Below are 19,071 nucleotides of genomic sequence, written 5' to 3' on the forward strand. Positions count from 1 at the left end.
CAAAGTAAAATAATTTAATGATTTAAATATGAATGTGACTATGATGGGCTATGATGGGGCTGGAGAGTTAGCCCAGTGGTTAAGAACACTGGATTGTCTTTCTGGAGGACCAGAGTTTGATTCTCAACATCTGTGTTGTAGCTCAAAACCATGTGTAACTCTGGTTCCAAGGGATACAAGGCCTTCTCCTGGCTTCAGGGCCTATCAGAGACGCACGTCATATGAAGACTCATTAATACGCATAAAATAAACTTATATAAAGAGAATGGAACAACATGAATCATATTAGCACACCCAATTAAAATGTTCTGTTGTAGTTGTAATTTCTGTAAGGAAGTTTGTAGTAGGTTATACCCTAGTTCCTTTGAAGAGAAGAATTTCTGTCTGGTTTCTGTAGTGTGGAATGGTATACTCAATCTCACGTCCTTTTTCTTAATGTTTTTATTTTCGGTTATTAGTGCCGACCCACTGTATGAGCTTGCAGAATTTCTGGTCTCATGTTTTTGTTTGTTTATTTTTGTTTTACTTCCGTTTTGAAAGTTCTTGGCTAACACTTATGTTTTTCTTTTTTTCTTTTTTTTTTTCTTATTTTCAGTATACCAGAGGCTTTCTATCTTCATGCTATTTCACCTTCAGCCTGTAGCAATTTCTTGAAAGTATTTTTTTTTCTTAGCCATTATAAGTTCAGCATCGTTTGCTCAAGGGGAAAAAAATCAAAGAAATAGTTTATAGAAGTTGGAAGAATGTCACAGGATTCTTAGTAAAATGATCACATGATGTGTTTTGAGATGATACTTTATAATTTCTTCTTGAAATTCAGAAACAGGTGAGATGAGGATGTCGACCAGTCATCAGAAGGACAGCGCCATCTTTAGTACAGAACAGCCTATGTATTATAGATCTGTAGTCTAATTTTGAAATGACATCTTTGTAAGAAATTTAACCAAATCAACTCCTGCTGCATGTCTCACTTAGAGACAGATGGCTTTTTTTTTGTGATGTGGTCTGGAATTTGTCTAGGACAGGGTTCAGATACTGAAGATGTGGATTCCATCTCCTCAAAAAAATCTAGCAAGTGGAGTTTATGACAGCACTGGGAACATGATAGAAGCTGTGCTGTTGTTCTGGAGCTAAGGCTGTAGTGCAAAGGCAGAGCTTTTACATCACACACAGGACACTTTAGTTGAACACCCAACATTGCAAAATAAATAAATACTTGTTTTTTAAGGAAATCCCTCATTTTCTGTCAGTTCTGGAAACTTTCTAGGTAGGATTGTAACTGTGAAGCAGAGGAACGCGCCTCAGCTAGGAGAAAAGGCTACAAGTTAGCCTCTGCTTTTCATTATTTACCAGGCCAAGTTTCTCTGCATAAATATGGCAGAGAAGGTGGAAATGTTCTGTCATCTCAGAATTTAGCTGGGACTTGTAAAGGATCTATGTCCTTGGTCTGCTAACTCACAAGTGCTTTTAGTATTTTAAAAATCCTTCCATTGAATCTCCATCCCTCTGTTTTACTCAGTTGATTTCTGATCATATCTCTGAGAACGCACATGAGAGTAATTTAGAATCCTTTTCCGATTATCCTAACCTCTATGTCACACTTGAGTCTGATTTTATTGTTCTTCTTCCTCTTTTAATTTTTGCATTTGAAGGTGGCCATTTCCAGTATCTGAAAAAGATGAGCATTGACATACTTAAAGAGTTCAGCTTTATTTAATTAATGGGATTTAATTAAGACGTATTCCATAGTGTATGACTTCTGGCAAGCTCTGATAGTACATATCAGACTTCCTTACATCTCTGTCTCTTCCGTCCAACACACACGACTCTACAATCCGTGAGTGTTCAATCGTTTCTTAGTTTGTTTACATCTAAAGTTAATTAACGAATTTGAACTGTGTTGTGATATTTCCAGCAGATGGAGAAGGTCGAAGTGTTCTTGACAATGGCATAAATAAAATGGCGATGATTATTTTTAAAAGGATACATTTATGAGACACCATATGTCAGACAAGGGTGTGGGTATACAGTACTTGCAATACTAAGTAGAAGGGGATAAATTGAGAGACGAAGCCAGGGCAGCGGCATCAAAGGAAGCACTTATGTCTTATGGGATCAGATCAAAGGGAACAACCTAGGCTCACAAGGAAGATTACTGCAGGGTTTGTAGTTAGAGAATAGTCTGGAGGATGTGTGTGCAATAGGAATCAGAGGTCAGAGATGAGAGTTGAGCTCTCCTTTTGACCCTAACTTTGAGAAAGGTCATAGTTTGCTCCCCCATATTGTTCTGAAGCCATTATCCTCCTAAATAATAAACCATTGCCTAGGTTATCAGGTAGCAAATACAATAGAACATCCCCTGGCAACCAGGTGAGGCTGCTCGTTCCTGCATTACAATGAAGTCATGAACGAAAAATCAACGCACTAGATTCTTAATTCTGAATTAATCTCATTTATTATAGCGTGGATCACATCAGGTACACAGTTCTCCTGCCTAAGCAACACTAGCAGCAATAGAAGCAGGGATTTTTACAACAAGGGAAAGATAAAAGCAAGTCACAGCGTGAAAGGAACAGTTTGCATTAACATAGACACAGTGCGAACAAGAAAACGCAATCGCTACTCAGAAAGAAGCAAACTGCCAGAGTGTTGCAATTTTTATCCTGAGTCTTCATCATTGCTTTTCACTGGAACAAGGAAGCTACTGGCCTCCTTGTGCAGAGCAAGAAGGACGACAAGTGCCAAACACAGGGATCGATGGTTGGCAACCACCGCAGGCAGGCTGCAGAGGTCTCAGGCTGTTTGACACAATGTGAATGGTCTGAGGGCCGTAGGTCACACAACCTGAAGGCCTGCATCCATAAGTGACAATGCCCAGGGGTCGGCAGCTATTGGAGGCACAAGGGAGTGGGCGGTATCCACCGGACACACAGCTTACAGGACGGCAGTTGTTCATGAAAGGACTCACTGGCCGGCAACTGCTAGATACATAGCTCACGGGCCTGTAGGATGCTGGGAAGCAAGAGCCAGAGATGAAGGAAGACGCAGGAATATAGCCAGATCCTTGGCAGTGTCTGGGCACACAGTATGCCGAAGAGCAACAAGAGTTTTCAAAGCCGCTGGCTTCACGGCTGGGTGGCTGGCCACTGAGAGGTTCTGCAAAGGTCTCTGGGCAGTTGTCCATGAACCAGGTGTGATCTTGACAGCTGCTGGGGACGCAGAAGACCTCGCCACAGCCCATGTTTGTAGAGCAGAGGGCAACGGAGTTGCTGGCTGGGATGTGGCAGGTATTTCTGAGCGATCCAGAGCTGCAGTTGCCGGAGGAGCAGTTGTTACGGCTAGCCATAGTGAACTTGAGAGAGTGGTAGTGGTCTAAGAGCAGCTGGGAGCACGTCAGGAGTGAGTCTGACCCTCATTCGTCTTGTCCCTTTATATATTCTCAGAGAGTGGCAGTTCTTTCTACAGACTCATCTTCCTTGTTGTCTGAGGCTGCATCTGAACTCTCTCATACCCAGGAAGTAGCGCTCCTGCCTCCCATAAAACTGGATGATCCCTAAAATACCTTCCATCGATTGAGTATAACCATAAATCAGTGTGTCTGGGTTTTCATAAGGCCCCTGGTAAAGTTATCCAACCCAAACAGACACTTTGTAAAGTTATGGACTCAGTACAGTTCTAGTCACCAGAGCACAAATATTTTTCTTAGAATTCTCCCTTGGAATTGTCTTTGAAATTTGAAGCAAACTACTTTGAATAGTGGCAAACTACACATAACTAGCTGAGAAGTAATTTTATTCTCTTTGTAAAATGGGTATATATATATATATATATATATATATATATATCTCAAGAGGTTTGCAGACGAAGATAAAAAAATCTTACAACTTTTATGATGAAAAGAATTTTAAAGGCCATCCTGGGAAAGACTCCTGCATGTTTCCCTTTATTTCACCATCTGAATAGAAAATGGTTTCCCATGAAAATATGTTTATTCAGAAAATGAGTGCTCGCTTCATTAAATTCTATAGATGAATAAACAGTCATTTGAGATTGTGCTTTGCCTGTGATGGTTTAGAAATGTAGGTAATGAGATGTCATTCAGTTAAAACGATCGACTCCAGGTTGAACAAGAGCAAATTCATAAAGAGGGTTGGACAAAATGGCACTTATCATGAGTCCAGCAAACATATATTTCAGTGTCATTCATATTACCACTGAAATCCATCATTCTAGGTAAGAAGAAGAAAACCTTTTATGATGAGCATGGCAGTATTTATTTCCTACATCTGATCTCAATTTCCAAAAGGGATTCCAGGCCTTGGTTGGTATAAGTTCTTACATTAGAGTATATGCAAACTTTCGCTAAGTTTGAATACTTTGAAGGCTATTTAAAAACTTGTATGTCTATGTCTCTACTTATGTGGTTTAAATACATGGAAGTGGCCAGTCTCCACGATCCACTGCCGTTTTCACAGACTGGCATATCCAGTACCTCCAGTGGCTATTTTAATGGGAATTTAAATTATCTGTCAAATCTCAATTCCATTCCCTTTGGCTAGAAATGCAATTTAAATCACAGCACTTTCTTCTATTTTAATGTTCAATGGTCATGGCCACACTTATCAAGTCTCTCTCTGCCCAGGAGAGTAGAAAATATGAACTAGCACATTGGTTTCTCTGCAGCAATGCAGGTCTCTTTTACCAGGAGGGATATGCGTGAAGATAAAGCCATATAGGCTCTGAGGTCTTAAGCTTATGTGCTAAATTGAGCTCAGAATATGAGGTAGGAGCCATTACTCTTTGACAGTCTGTGCCTGCTGTAATTAAGGAACCCATTCTAGGACCTCATCCCCAGATAATACTTTGTGTGCAGTAGTTGGAGTCTTCTTGTGCAATCTTGGACACATCTGCTGAGTGGCATTAGTAATAGGTACAGCCATATTTAGGTTAATGTTTATCAAATTTATGTGTTGACGCTCTTTATGTGTGCTTATCTCTAATATAACCAAGAGCCCAGCACCTGTGTCATGAGTCCACCACTGAGGCATATACATGCTCATGGGTTCGGTATGTGTTCTATGTATGGGTATTTTTTTACCTAAAGGGGAATGTTACAGAATTATAAATAATTAGAACTTAGTCAGTACTTCATGAAATATCTGGTGGCATGGTCATGCATATCTCTGATGTCAATTCATAATATAATTTTAGAAGGCAAAATATTACTCTTTTAAGTATTTGTATCTGAAATACAGAACATTAACATAATAGACATAAAGAAAAGGGTATAAACACAAATTCCTCCATATCTCCAAACATTTTTATTTAATATTCTAAAATGGAATCACAGAGAGATGAATACACACACACATTATATATATATATATATATATATATATATATACACATACACACACACATATATATATGCTTTCATCTAACAACTACATAAATCTGGGAATTAATTAATTTATGTATCCCCTGCCACTGTCAGTATCACTTTTACCTACAAATATACACACAAAATACCAGACATTCAGAAAATATGAGTCCTGAAGGTTATTCCTATGTCCTAACAGCTATGTTACTATCAGAGTGTATTTGGTCCAAATATCAAGCACCTTACCTGCAGGCTCCTATAACTTACAGATAAGCAGGCTTATATCACCCTAGATTCCAGAGAGTCCACAATAATGAGAAATCATGTACTCCACCAAATTAACACATATTGTAGCTTTTTATCCAATGATCAGGGCCTTACCACTCCAGGGAAGATTGTGAATATTTCTATCTTAGATGAACAATCCTTGCCACACTCAACCATGAAAGTGTGCCAAGACAAGAGACACCCCGATTATTTCACACATTTGTTAGTTTAGAAAATATCAAGTATTTCAGACATATACCACAGAATAAGAGAAACAATAACAAAAGATAAAAATGGTTCTTGTCCCAGGGACCCTTCATCAGTGGACAAGACAGAGCCCTATAAGTCTATAAGTCCCCCACAAGGTCTATAAGTGATGTGATGTACAGAGAAGGCAAGGAGAATCCATTATGCTTGATTAAAGTTGACACATTGTACCAACTTTTATGGATAGAAAGACAGGGCATAGGAATCTGGAAAACAAGGAAACAAGTCAGACAGTAGAAATACACATAAACACCAAAAAAATTGACAACAGGATTTTTTGACTGGAAGATTCCAATGGTGTCTCTAAATTTCAACTGGCTTGCTAGGTGTCTTTGTGTTAGTAGGTAATGAAGTAATGTTCTTTACTAAAGGAATAACTACCAAGTATCTGTTTTTAGAAAAGGGTGATAATAGTAAAGGAAAGGGTAGACTGGAAAGTGACCTATGATGTCTTTCCGTTTTCAGGCCTCTATGATCATGCATTTCATCTATTCCTAATTCTATAATCCATGCCATCATTTACATTGCCCTTTGTGAATCCCGTATCTGTGACTCCTAGCCCACTGTCTCCCATGCTACCTGAATGTTGGATTTAGAATTGGACCCTGACGTTAATTACATCATGAAACTCTACCCAAAACAAAACTGGTTTCCAGTTGCCTGCACAGAACAAGCCAGGCACTTGGCCAACCTCTTCCTGCTTCCCAAAGACTTGCAGAGACATTCTTGGTTTGCCTGCTCCTGTCTAGAATCACATCGCTTCCTCTTTCCATGTCAACTGCTGGATGATTACCACTCCCATCCTGTACTTGGGGATAACTGCAATTTTATTGACTCTAAGTAATTTAGCTCCTTTTTCATAATTACTTTTCTCAGACCATTCCTGCCAAACTGGATTTCTCTGGTCTTTAACTACACATAATCACCATCCCTTTAACTTCCTTTTCAAGCTGGATTGCTCAACTCCCTGCCGCCTGTGTCTACCTGGTTTCCTCTGTTGTATGCACTGCTCTCTGTCCTAACAAATACACACACACACACACACACACACACACACACACACACACACACACACACAATGCAGCTACTTCTCAAGTAAAACACTGCCCATCTTATTTCTTAACTGTAATATAGGACCTGCAGTGACTACCACTTACTGTGGCCTTCCTATTATTATCACATACCAGACACTATTTTATATGTTGTACACTTATTATTTAATTTAATTCTCACCACATTCCTACTTGAATAGGCATGATCACTATGGGGGAACTTAGTCTATTGGCAATAAATATTTCTAATGAGCATCATAGAAATCACGAAATATGACCTTGGTTTTCTTTAGCAAATAAAAGTTAACATTTACTTGTGTAACAATCTCTTTCATGTACTCCATTTTTATATATACCTGGGAAATTAATTTACTAAGAATATAACGAACTTGAAAACAGGAAGAAAGTGTCTCCCTGTTTGAGAAACTTATACGTATCATAAGCACTGTTTGTTCCTTAAGTCCACCTATTATATCTCTGTCTCTTTCTCCTCTCTCTCTCTCTCTCTCTCTCTCTCTCTCTCTCCTGTCCTCATTAACACCCATGCTTAAATTGTTATTAAAACTGTTCCTTGGTGAACTTCAACTTGCCTTAAAAAAATAATAAAACACAGAAAGAAAGCAGGAGGGATTCATAGTTTTTGTCCTGTTTCTCATCTGCATATTCTAATATTTCTGCCAATAGTCACCTTAAGCTTGGCTTAGAGAAGCATCACATGACCTACTTAAAGCACCTCCTGTTCTGTGTCATGTATAAAAATCACTGAACTGTGTCCGGTCACACAGTGCACACCCTACCCAGCACTTTGTCAGAATTTGGAGTCAGTTTTTCAGGATATAGTGTATTATTAACTGAATTTTTGTTGTACTTACTATAGCACTATTAAGTACAAAAGCTAGAGTTTACACCAAATATGGTGGAGATTCATACTTTTGTTTCTAATTCCTCCACATACACTAATGTGTTCCACAGGATATACAAAGCCTGCTCGGCTTAAATCACACATTCTCTCATAATTTATTAAAGACACTAAAGGTAGAGTAACTATTTTTTCCATTCTCATAAGTAAACCCTTGAACTGTGTTCTTTGGTCGAGAATAGGTCTTGAATTTTTTTATTTACTTATATGCTGATTATATTAAATGTAAAGGGCTTTTATTTAAAATTTTCAGTTTTTTCCCAAGACAAACCTGAGAAATAGGAACTGTATGTGGTTAACATTTACAATCTGTTTTTTTTTTATTCCACATATCCACTGTAAAGATGCAACAGCAATCAAGCAAACCATTCCTATTACCCAGTAAGCATTTTTGTTTTTTAAAGGTTATGCTTTAAGAATTTAATAGATGTCTTTTAATCATTCCTCCCTAGTTTCCCATGCTAGTCCCCACAAACTCTCTCATGGTGTCCCCCTCCTAACCTCATGTGCTCTTTTTGTGTCTTCCTGTGCCCAACCTCACTGTGACTGCATAAGAGATCCTGAACACATTCTAACTAACATCTATGCATTTTACCAACCACCTAGGCCTGTACAACCAATACTCTGAAAATTACTACTTTGAAGGAGACAGTTTTGATTCATGTATGTGATATTATTCAGTGTACATATTTCTGCAAGGTCATATGATCCCACTATAGGAAAAGCTTAGTAAGGGCAGGGAGCTTTCTATAGTGTTTGCTCTAACTAGCATTATGAGTCTTCAATTAGTTCAAACTCAAATTCTATTTCCTAAGGAACTCTGTTTCCTACTGGGTAGCTTCCATGTATTTATTATGTCAATTTAATCTCTAGTAGTTTTAATCGATTTGCTCTTATTGGTTTCCATCTGGCTAACCTCTCCAGTGGTAAAAGAATGTGTTAAGTCCCCTAGTGTACTTGCATTGTTAACCAAAAAGCCTGAGGTAATCAGTCTTCAGGTTCCCCCTTTTTGTGACATATTCTATTCTTTGGGCCTGCATATCCCACAAGGATACTAGGATTAAAGAGGCACACAGAGAGCCTCTGCCAGAGCTTGACAAATACAGAGGCAGATGCTCACAGACAACCAGAGCAGAGGTCCCCTATGGAGGAGTTGGAGAAGGGACTGAAGGTTTTGCAGCTCTGTGGGGTTGGGGGGGGGGACAGTGTCAACAGCCCAGATACCCGGGGGCTCCCTGAAACTGGACTACCAACCAAAGAATACACATGAAGGGACATGTGTGCTGTTTGCATATGTGACAGAGGATGGCCTTGTTGGACATCAGTAGGAGGAGAGGCCCTTGGTCCTGAGGGTGCTATATGCCCCAGTGTAGAGGAATGCCAGGGTGGGAAGACAGGAGTGGGTGCGTGGGTGGGGGAGCACCCTCATCGAGGAAGGGGGAGGGGAGATAGGATAGGGGGTTTCCGAGGGGGAGATCTGGAAAGGGGAAGACATTTGAAACGTAAATGAAGAAGAAGAAGAAGAAGAAGAAGAAGAAGAAGAAGAAGAAGAAGAAGAAGAAGAAGAAGAAGAAGAAGAAGAAGAAGAAGAAAGAGGGAGAAAGAGAGGGAGAGAGAGAGAGACAGAGAGAGAGGGAGGGGGAGAGGTGAGGGAGAGAGGGACAGAGAGAGAGAGGGAGAGAGACAGAGGGAGAGACAGAGGGAGAGGGAGAGACAGAGGGAGAGGGGGAGGGGAAGAGGAGAGGGGAGGGGAGAGGGGAGAGGGAGAGAAAGAGGCACGTGGGGTAACGTCTGGCATGCCATCAGTTCTGGAGTTTTGACAAGTCATGGCTGTCTTAGAAGAGAGCACCAAAGAACCTTATAAATAACTAGGCAAATCTGAGGGGATTTCATTGGAATCAATAGTGCTCACTTTGAGCTGGGCGTGGTGGCGCACGCCTTTAATCCCAGCACTCGGGAGGCAGAGGCAGGCGGATTTCTGAGTTCGAGACCAGTCTGGTCTACAAAGTGAGTTCCAGGACAGCCAGGGCTATACAGAGAAACCCTGTCTCGAAAAACCAAAAAAAAAAAAAAAAAAAAAAAAAAATAGTGCTCACTTTGACTAATCGGAGACAATATATACCCCTTCCATTTATTGTCTGTTAATAATAAGGAATCAAGGAGATGATTAATACTCAATTCTTGAGGAAGAGGTGCAAAGGCAGCTGAAAATCAGTGTTCAGGGTAAGCATCTTTGTGTTAATCAGCTTGCAGTTTGCCACATCAAATTACTAATTCAAAGATTTACCTGGATTGGTAGAGGGTACCTCTGGGAGGATTAAGGAGATCTTTCTGCACATGTGCTGATCTCAAAGTGTGGAAGATTCATCATTGGAATAAACAGGGTCCAGTGACATTGTTACTCAACAGTGACATTGTTTAAGCTTTCTATGGTTCTCTTGGGGACAGGTGTCAGTGACCTTCTTCCGGTGAAGGATGGAAGGGAACTGTCTGTCCATCTCTCTGGTTTTAGCTTGAATGTAAGTTAGCTTGGGAAAGGACTCTAGCAGTTATATTGAAACTGGGTGACTAAATTTTCTGCATGTTGAGGTACTCTGTGCTTGAGAAAAATGCAAGGTGAACAGGAACAACAAACGTGCTTCTTGCTGTGTGTCTGTTAACACCCAAAAGGAACAAACCTGGTGCTGCAGCAAAGTAGGACCTGTGAGTCAATTCATTGTTCTCTCACATAAACATTTACGATGTTGCTAATGTCCATGGGATGACAAGAGGACTGAAAATACTAGAGGTTTGATGTAGAGCTGTTAATGGGTGTTTAAAACCTGGGACAAGAAACCAGTACTGCCTCCCCTCCCCTCCCCTCCCCTCCCCTCCCCTCCTCTCTCTTCTCTTTCCCTCATGCATTAGCCACTGTCAGACGATGATGCCTCATATTATCTCCTTGTCTACTGAGAATGTATCAGCTTATTCTCAAATATACTGGGAGATTTCGAAGAAAGAAATGCAGAACTTGTGTTCTTTGGTTACCACTGCCTAAATACACGAGTCAGTTAGCCAGTTCAGAACATTTATGCCCTTGTTGTTGTGTGCCCATACTTGCCCACCAGTAATTTACAAAATGGATTCTCCTGGTGGCAAAAAACAACTACATATCAAGAAGTGACAGTGCCTGTGGAACCCTTTGAGCCACAAGTCACTTGATGATTTTTTTTTTTTTTTTTTTTTGCTGAACCTTTGGCAAACAGAGGCAGCCTCTGTCTCCTGAATGATACTGGAGTTATAGTAATTTTACTGAGCCCTGAGACTTCAAGAATGGATTGAGTACAGTTTACTAATGGCAGACTCTGGGTGGTCAGTTGGCTGGAGCATAGACACGTTCATCAAAGCAGTGCAGGGTAGAGATAATGATTGGATGCTGTCGGGAGAAAATGTTCATCAGGAGGTAGTTGCATTCTGGTTTCTAGTGAAGACCCACCAATTGCTTCTGTTTTGAATTATCTTTTCCAGCATGCTTATGAAGTAAATAGGACAATAATAGTGTTTTATCTCTGGGGCAAGTGCCAGGCATACAGCTTATTATCGTATCCATGGGCCAGGGCTTCTGTAAAACAGGACATTGTGAATGCAGCTGCACCCGGCCTGGAAGAACTGGGGCTCATGGAACAGCAGCAAAGGCTAATACCATGGCTTCTGCTGCTGCCATGAACAATAGCCATCTCCTTCTCTGACAGAGTGTCTCATGTCTACTGCTTGCATTTGGGAAGCTGTGACGGGTTACCTTGTTACCACACACATGGGATAATGTCCCTGACTTTTCACAGTTCCTAAAGTCCGTTCTTTCCCACAGACGGATGTTTGCTCCTTGGAATTATGAGACACCTCTCACTTTCATCATTATAAGGGCTTGATTTTATGTTATTTTGACAAGTTTTTAATAACAGAAATATAAGTAGTGATATAATAGTTATAGTAACAAATAACAATGGAGAATTTCTGAAGAGATAACTAGTAATAATATTTAAAGTTATTAGAAGATAAAGAAACAATGCCACCTTGAAAGTACATCTGACAGGCTTAAAGGGTATTGAAAGAAAAGGAAAGGGAAATAGATATGAGCCACCGTCTGCTTAACAAATTGTCTTAAGGGTAAGACACAGAGCAATAAACAAGCTGATCATATTTGTATATGTGGGGGAAGGATGTGTGCGCAATTGTGTATTTGTGTGTGTGTTTATACACTCATGCACATGTGTGCATTGTGTGTGTGTTTGTGTGTGTGTGTACTAGTGATCATGTGTGAATTTGTGTTTGTGTGTGTGTACTCATGCACATGTGTGCATTTGTGTTTGTATGTGTGTACTTATGCACATGTGTGCATTTGTGTGTGTGCACTCACACACATATGTTCATCTGTGTATGTGTGTGTCTACCTGTGCCTGTGTATATTCATAAGCCAGAAAAGTATGGACTGATTTCCCATTCAATCACTCTCCATCTTGTTCCTTTGAAAGAGCATCTCTCACTGAACCTGGAGCCAGGTTGGCAGCCAGCAAGATCCAATAATTATCTGGTATCCATGCCTCCCACCTCCCCACTTTTGAAAACACAATAGTACTAGGGTTGCAGGTGTGTGTGTGTGTGTGTGCAATACATCTGATTTTTATTTAGGAACTGAAAGTTATGAGGGATTATTGAAAGACAACAAACAAACACAGAAGTGGATGCTCACTGTCAGCTATTGGATGGATCACAGGGCTCCCAATGGAGAAGCTAGAGAAAGTACCCAAGGAGCTAAAGGGATCTGCAACCCTATAGTTGGAACAACATGATGAACTAACCAGAACCCCGGAGCTCTTGTCTCTAGCTGCATATGTATCGAAAGATGACCTAGTCGGCCATCAATGGAAAGAGAGGCCCATTGGACTTGCAAACTTTATATGCCCCAATACAGGGGAATGCCAGGGCCAAAAGAATGGGAATGGGTGGGTAGGGGAGTGGGGGGCGCTATGGGGGACTTTTGGGATAGCATTGGAAATGTAATTGAGGAAAATACGTAATAAAAAATAAATAAAGAAAAGAAAAGAAAAAAGCAATGTGGATGTCAAGGCCAAAGTGGCTGAGTAGGTAACCCAACTGTCAACATGCAAACACAGTCCACTAGAGGTCAGCAGCTGCTAACTCCCAATCAGGCAAAAGACACATGTGAGCACATCTGACCATTGTGAGATCTGGGAGCATTCATTGCCATCTGTCCTCGAAGTCCAGTATGTTGAGTGCAGGTTTCTAAGTGCCACAATCTAAAGACATAGGAAGAAAATGCTGAGGATGATTCTGTAGACGTGCCACGGGCAGAGTCTGGTACAGCGTGTTTCACAAAGGCTGGGTTACACTGTATGCTGGCTGACAGCTGGCCATTCCCTTCTGGAGTCTTGGCCATCATTCAGGAGCAGGGTTCTCTTCCATGACTGCCACTGGCTTTTCAGAGGGCACCTCTGGAGCTCACACGGAGGAAAGGGCTATTTAGAGGAGATGACACAAATATGGCAATAACCCCTGAGGGAATGACAGATGCAGTTTTCAGATAAGCAATTATTGAAAGACAAGATGACCTTAGTTTAGACTTTAAGCAAAGTTCCTACACTAAGTGGGGGCTAGCCCCTTTTCTCTGCTATGGCCTCAAGAAACTTTCAGTGGTAGACGGTAAGATCCAGTGAAGGTGACAAATGTATTCCAGCCATTTAGCTGGAAGGGATGATGGCAATTTACCAGCAGAAATTGCTGAATCTCTGAAACAAAGAGCCAATGGTCTTATTATCCACACAACAAATGCTGAATTTATAAAAACGATATTCCAACTTACATTAAGGGATATTTAAAATTCTGTGAATGAAATTATGTATATTAAACAAGATAATTCACATTTATGATCGAATAAAGATTATTTTATCTATCCTATAGAGTTGGAAGTGTATATATAGGTCTCATTAAAGAATTCTATGGTTAATACATTTTTTTAATTAGGTATTTTCTTTATTTACATTTCCAATGCTATCTCCAAAGTCCCCCAAAACCCACCCACTCCCCTAACCACCCACTCCCACTTCTTGGCCCTGGCGTTCCCCTGTACTGAGGCATATAAAGTTTGCAAGTCCAATGGGCCTCTCTTTCCAATGATGGCCAACTAGGCCATCTTCTGATACATATGCAGCTAGAGACACGAGCTCTGGAGGGGGGTACTGTTTAGTTCATATTGTTGTTCCACCTATAGGGTTGCAGATCCCTTTATCTCCTTGGGTACTTTCTCTAGCTCCTCCATTGGGGGACCTATGATCCATAAAATAGCTGACTGTGAGCATCCACTTCTGTGTTTACTAGACCCCAGCATAGCCTCACAAGAGACAGCTATATCTGGGTCCTTTCAGCAAAATCTTGCTAGTGTATGCAATGGTGTCAGAGTTTGGAAGCTGATTATGGGATGGATCCCCGGGTATGGCAGTCTCTAGAAGGTCCATCCTTTTGTCTCAGCTCCAAACCTCATCTCTGTAACTCCTTCCATACGTGTTTTGTTCCCAATTCTAAGAAGGGGCAAAGTGTCCACACTTTGGTCTTCCTTCTTCTTGAGTTTCATGTGTTTTGCAAATTGTATCTTGTATCTTGGGTATTCTAAGTTTGTGGGCTAATATCCACTTATCAGTGAGTACATATCGTGTGAGTTTTTTTGTGATTGGGTTACCTCACTCAGGATGATGCCCTCCAGGTCCAACCACTTGCCTAGGAATTTCATAAATTCATTCATTTTAATAGCTGAGTAGTACTCCATTGTGTAAATGTACCACATTTTCTGTATCCATTCCTCAATTGAGGGGCATCTAGGTTCTTTCCAGCTTCTGGCTATTATAAATAAGGCTGCTATGAACATAGTGGAGCATGTGTCCTTCTTATGAGTTGGAACATATGGATATATGCCCAGGAGTGGTATTGCAGGGTCCTCCAGTAGTACTATGTCCAATTTTCTGAGGAACTGCCAGACTGATTTCCAGAGTGGTTGTACAAGCTTGCAATCCCATTAACAATGGAGGAGTATTCCTCTTTCTCCACATCTTCGCCAGCATCTGCTGTCACCTGAATTTTTGATCTTAGCCATTCTGACTGGTGTGAGGTGGAATCTCAGGGTTGCTTTGATTTGCATTTCCCTGATGATTAAGGATGCTGAACATTTTTTCAGGTGCTTCTCAGCCATTTGGTATTCCTCAGGTGAGAATTCTTTGTTTAGCTCTGAGCCCCATTTTTTAATGGGGTTATTTGATTTTCTGGAATCCACCTTGAGTTCTTTATATATATATTGGATATTAGGCCCCTATATGATTTAAGATAGGTAAAGATCCTTTCCCAATCTGTTGGTGGCCTTTTTGACTTATTGATGGTGTCTTTTGCCTTACAAAAGCTTTGTAATTTTATGAGGTCCCATTTGTTGATTCTTGATCTTACAGCAGAAGCCACTTTCTCCTCTATAAGTTTCACTGTTTGGTTTTATGTGGAGTTCCTTGATACACTTATATTTGACCTTAGTACAAGGAGATAGGAGTGGATCAATTCGCGTTCTTCTACATGATAACCGCCAGTTGTGCCAGCACCATTTGTTGAAAATGCTGTCGTTTTTCCACTGGATAGTTTTAGCTTCCTTGTCAAAGATCAAGTGACCATAGGTGTGTGAGTTCATTTCTGGGTCTTAAATTCTATTCCATTGGTCTACTTGTCTGTCACTATACCAGTACCATGCAGTTTTTATCACAATTGCTCTGTAGTTCAGCTTTAGGTCAGGCATGGTGATTCCCCCAGAGATTCTTTTATCTATCTTTTGCTATCCTAGGCTTTTTGTTATTCCAGATGAATTTGCAGATTGCCCTTTCTAATTTGTTTAAGAATTGAGTTGGAATTTTGATGGGGATTGCATTGAATCTGTAGATTGCTTTTGGCAAGATAGCCATTTTTACAATGTTGATCCTGCCAATCCATGAGCATGGGAGATCTTTCCATCTTCTGAGATCTTCTATAATTTCTTTCTTCAGAGACTTGAAGTTCTTATCATACAGATCTTTCACTTCCTTAGTTAGAGTCACACCAAGGTATTTTATATTATCTGTGAATATTGTGAAGGGTGTTATTTCCCTAATTTCTTTCTCAGCCTCTTTATCCTTTGTGTAGAGAAAGGCCATTGACTTGTTTGAGTTAATTTTATATCCAGCTACTTCACTGAAGCTGTTTATTAGGTTTAGGAGTTCTCTGGTGGAGTTTTTAGGGTCACTTATATATACTATCATATCATCTGCAAAAAGTGATATTTTGACTTCTTCCTTTCCAATTTGTATCCCCTTGATCTCCTTTTGTTTTTGAATTGCTCTGGCTAGGACTTCAAGTACAATGTTGAATAGGTATGCAGAGAGTGGACAGCCTTGTCTAGTCCCTGATTTTAGTTGGATTGCTTCCAGCTTCTCAGCATTTACTTTGATGTTGGCTACTGGTTGGCTGTAGATTGCTTTTATCATGTTTAGGTATGGGCCTCTAATTCCTGATCTTTCCAAGACTTTTATCATGAATGGGTATTGGATTTTTTCAAATACTTTCTCAGCATCTAATGAGATGATCATGTGATTTTTGTCTTTGAGTTTGTTTACATAATGGATTACGTTGATGGATTTCCATATATTAAGCCATCCCTGCATCCCTGGAATGAAACCTACTTGATCAGGATGGATGATGGTTTTGATGTGTTCTTGGATTCGGTTAGAGAGAATTTTATTGAGTATTTTTGCATTGATATTCATAAGGGAAATTGGTCTGAAGTTCTCTCTGTTTGTTGGGTCTTTCTGTGGTTTAGGTATCAGAGTAATTGTGGCTTCATAGAATGAACTGGGTATGGTACCTTCTGCTTCTATTTTTTGAATAGTTTGTGAAGAACTGGAATTAGATCTTCTTTGAAGGTCTTATAGAACTCTGCACTAAACCCATCTGGTCCTGGGCTTTTTTTTTGGCTGGGAGACTATTAATGACTGCTTCTATTTCTTTAGGGGATATAGGACTGTTTAGGTCATTAACCTGATCCTGATTTAAGTTTGGTACCTGGTATCTGTCTAGAAATTTGTCCATTTCATCCAGGTTTTCCAGTTTTGTTGAGTATAGCCTTTTGTAGAAGGATCTGATAGTGTTTTGGATTTCTTCAGGAAATTCCCTTTTCATTTCTGATTTTGATAATTAGGATGCTGTCCCTGTGCCCTCTAGTGAGTCTGGCTAAGGGTTTATCTATCTTGTTGATTTTCTTAAAGAACCAGCTACTGGTTTGGTTGATTCTTTGAATAGTTCTTCTCGTTTCCACTTGGTTGATTTCACCCCTGGGTTTGACTATTTCCTGCTGTCTATTCCTCTTGGGTGAATTTGCTTCCTTTTGTTCTAGAGATTTTCGGTGTGTTTTCAAGCTGCTAGTGTGTGCTCTCTCTAGTTTCTTTTTGGAGGCACTCAGAGCTATAAGTTTTCCTCTTAGAAGTGCTTTCATTGTGTCCCATAAGTTTGGGTATGTTGTGGCTTCATTTTCATTAAACTCTAAAATGTCTTTAATTTCTTTCTTTATTCCTGCCTTGACCAAGTATCATTGAGAAGAGTGTTGTTCAGTTTCCACGTGAATGTAGGCATTCTATAATTTATGTTGTTATTGAAGATCAGCCTTAGTCCATGGTGATCTGATAGAATGCATGGGACAATTTGAATATTTTTGTATCTGTTGAGGCCTGTTTTGTGACCAATTATATGGTCACTTTTGGAGAAGGTACCCTGAGGTGCTGAGAAGAAGGTATATCATTTTTTAGGATAAAATGTTCTGTAGGTATCTGTTAAATCCATTTGTTTCATAACTTCTGTTAGTTTCCCTGTGTCCTTTTTTAGTTTCTGTTTCCACGATCTGTCCATTGATGAAAGTGGTGTGTTGAAGTTTCCCTGTGTCCCTGTTTAGTTTCTGTTTCCACAATCTGTCCATTGATGAAAGTGGTGTGTTGAAGTCTCCCACTATTATTGTGTGAGGTGCAATGTGTGCTTTGAACTTTACTAAAGTTTCTTTAATGAATGTGGCTGCCCTTGCATTTGGAGCATAGATATTCAGAATTGAGAGCTCCTCTTGGAAGATTTTACCTTTGATGAGTATGAAGTGTCCCTCCTTGTCTTTTTTTTTTATAACTTTGGGTTGGAAGTCGATATTATTAGATATTAGAATGGCTATTCCAGCTTGTTTCTTCAGACCATTTGCTTGGAAAATTGTTTTCCAGCCTTTCATTCTGAGGTAGTATCTGTCTTTTTCCCTGAGATGGGTTTCTGGTAAACAGCAAAATGTTGGGTCCTGTTTGTGTAGCCAGTATGTTAGTCTAATACTAAGAGATATTAAGGAAAAGTAATTGTTGCTTCCTATTATTTTTGTTGTTAGATTTGGCATTCTGTTCTTGTGGCTGTGTGCTTTTAGGTTTGTTGAAGGATTACTTTCTTGCTTTTTCTGGGGCATGCTTTCCGTCCTTGTATTGGATTTTTTTCTGTTATTATCCTTTGAAGGGCTGGGATCGTAGAAAGATAATGTGTAAATTTGGTTTTCTTGTGAATTACTTTGTTTTCTCCATCTATGGTAATTGAAAGTTTGGCTGGGTATAGCAGCCTGGGCTGGCATTTGTGTTCTCTTGGTGTCTGTATAACATCTGTCCAGGCTCTTCTGGCTTTCATACTCTCTGGTGAAAAGTCTAGTTTAATTGTGATACGCCTGCCTTTATATGTTACTTGGCCTTTTACCCTTACTGCTTTTAATAGTCTATCTTTATTTAGTGCATTTGTTGTTCTGATTATTATGTGTCAGTAGGAATTTCTTTTCTCGTCCAGTCTATTTGGAGTTTTGTAGGCTTCTTGTATGTTCATGGGCATCTCTTTCTTTAGGTTTGGAAAGTTTTCTTCTATAATTTTGTTGAAGATATTTGCTGGCTCTTTAAATTGAACATCTTCATTCTCACCTACTCCTATTATCCATATGTTTGGTCTTCTCATTGTGTCCTGCATTTCCTGAATGTTTTGAGTTAGGATCTTTTTTGCATTTTGCATTTTCTTTGATTGTTGTGCCCATGTTCTCTATGGAATCTTCTTCACCTGAGATTCTCTCTTCC

General features: G+C 39.9%; 1 protein-coding gene across 1 annotated transcript; it reads right to left on the bottom strand.

Moving 5' to 3' along the window:
- Positions 1-2,701: 2,701 nt before the first annotated feature.
- On the bottom strand, positions 2,702-3,346 carry LOC110312124 (keratin-associated protein 26-1). Its single transcript, XM_021185675.2, has one exon. It carries the CDS (start codon positions 3,344-3,346, stop codon positions 2,702-2,704), a length of 645 nt encoding a protein of 214 aa, XP_021041334.1.
- Positions 3,347-19,071: the final 15,725 nt, after the last annotated feature.

Source organism: Mus caroli, unplaced genomic scaffold (genome assembly GCF_978045245.1).
Source record: "Mus caroli unplaced genomic scaffold, Mus_caroli_1 scaffold_17, whole genome shotgun sequence".
Lineage (NCBI taxonomy): Eukaryota > Metazoa > Chordata > Mammalia > Rodentia > Muridae > Mus > Mus caroli.

Coding starts and splice junctions, on each gene's coding strand:
- LOC110312124 (XM_021185675.2), bottom strand. CDS start 3,346: ATGGCTAGCCGTAACAACTGCTCCTCCGGCAACTGCAGCTCTGGATCG.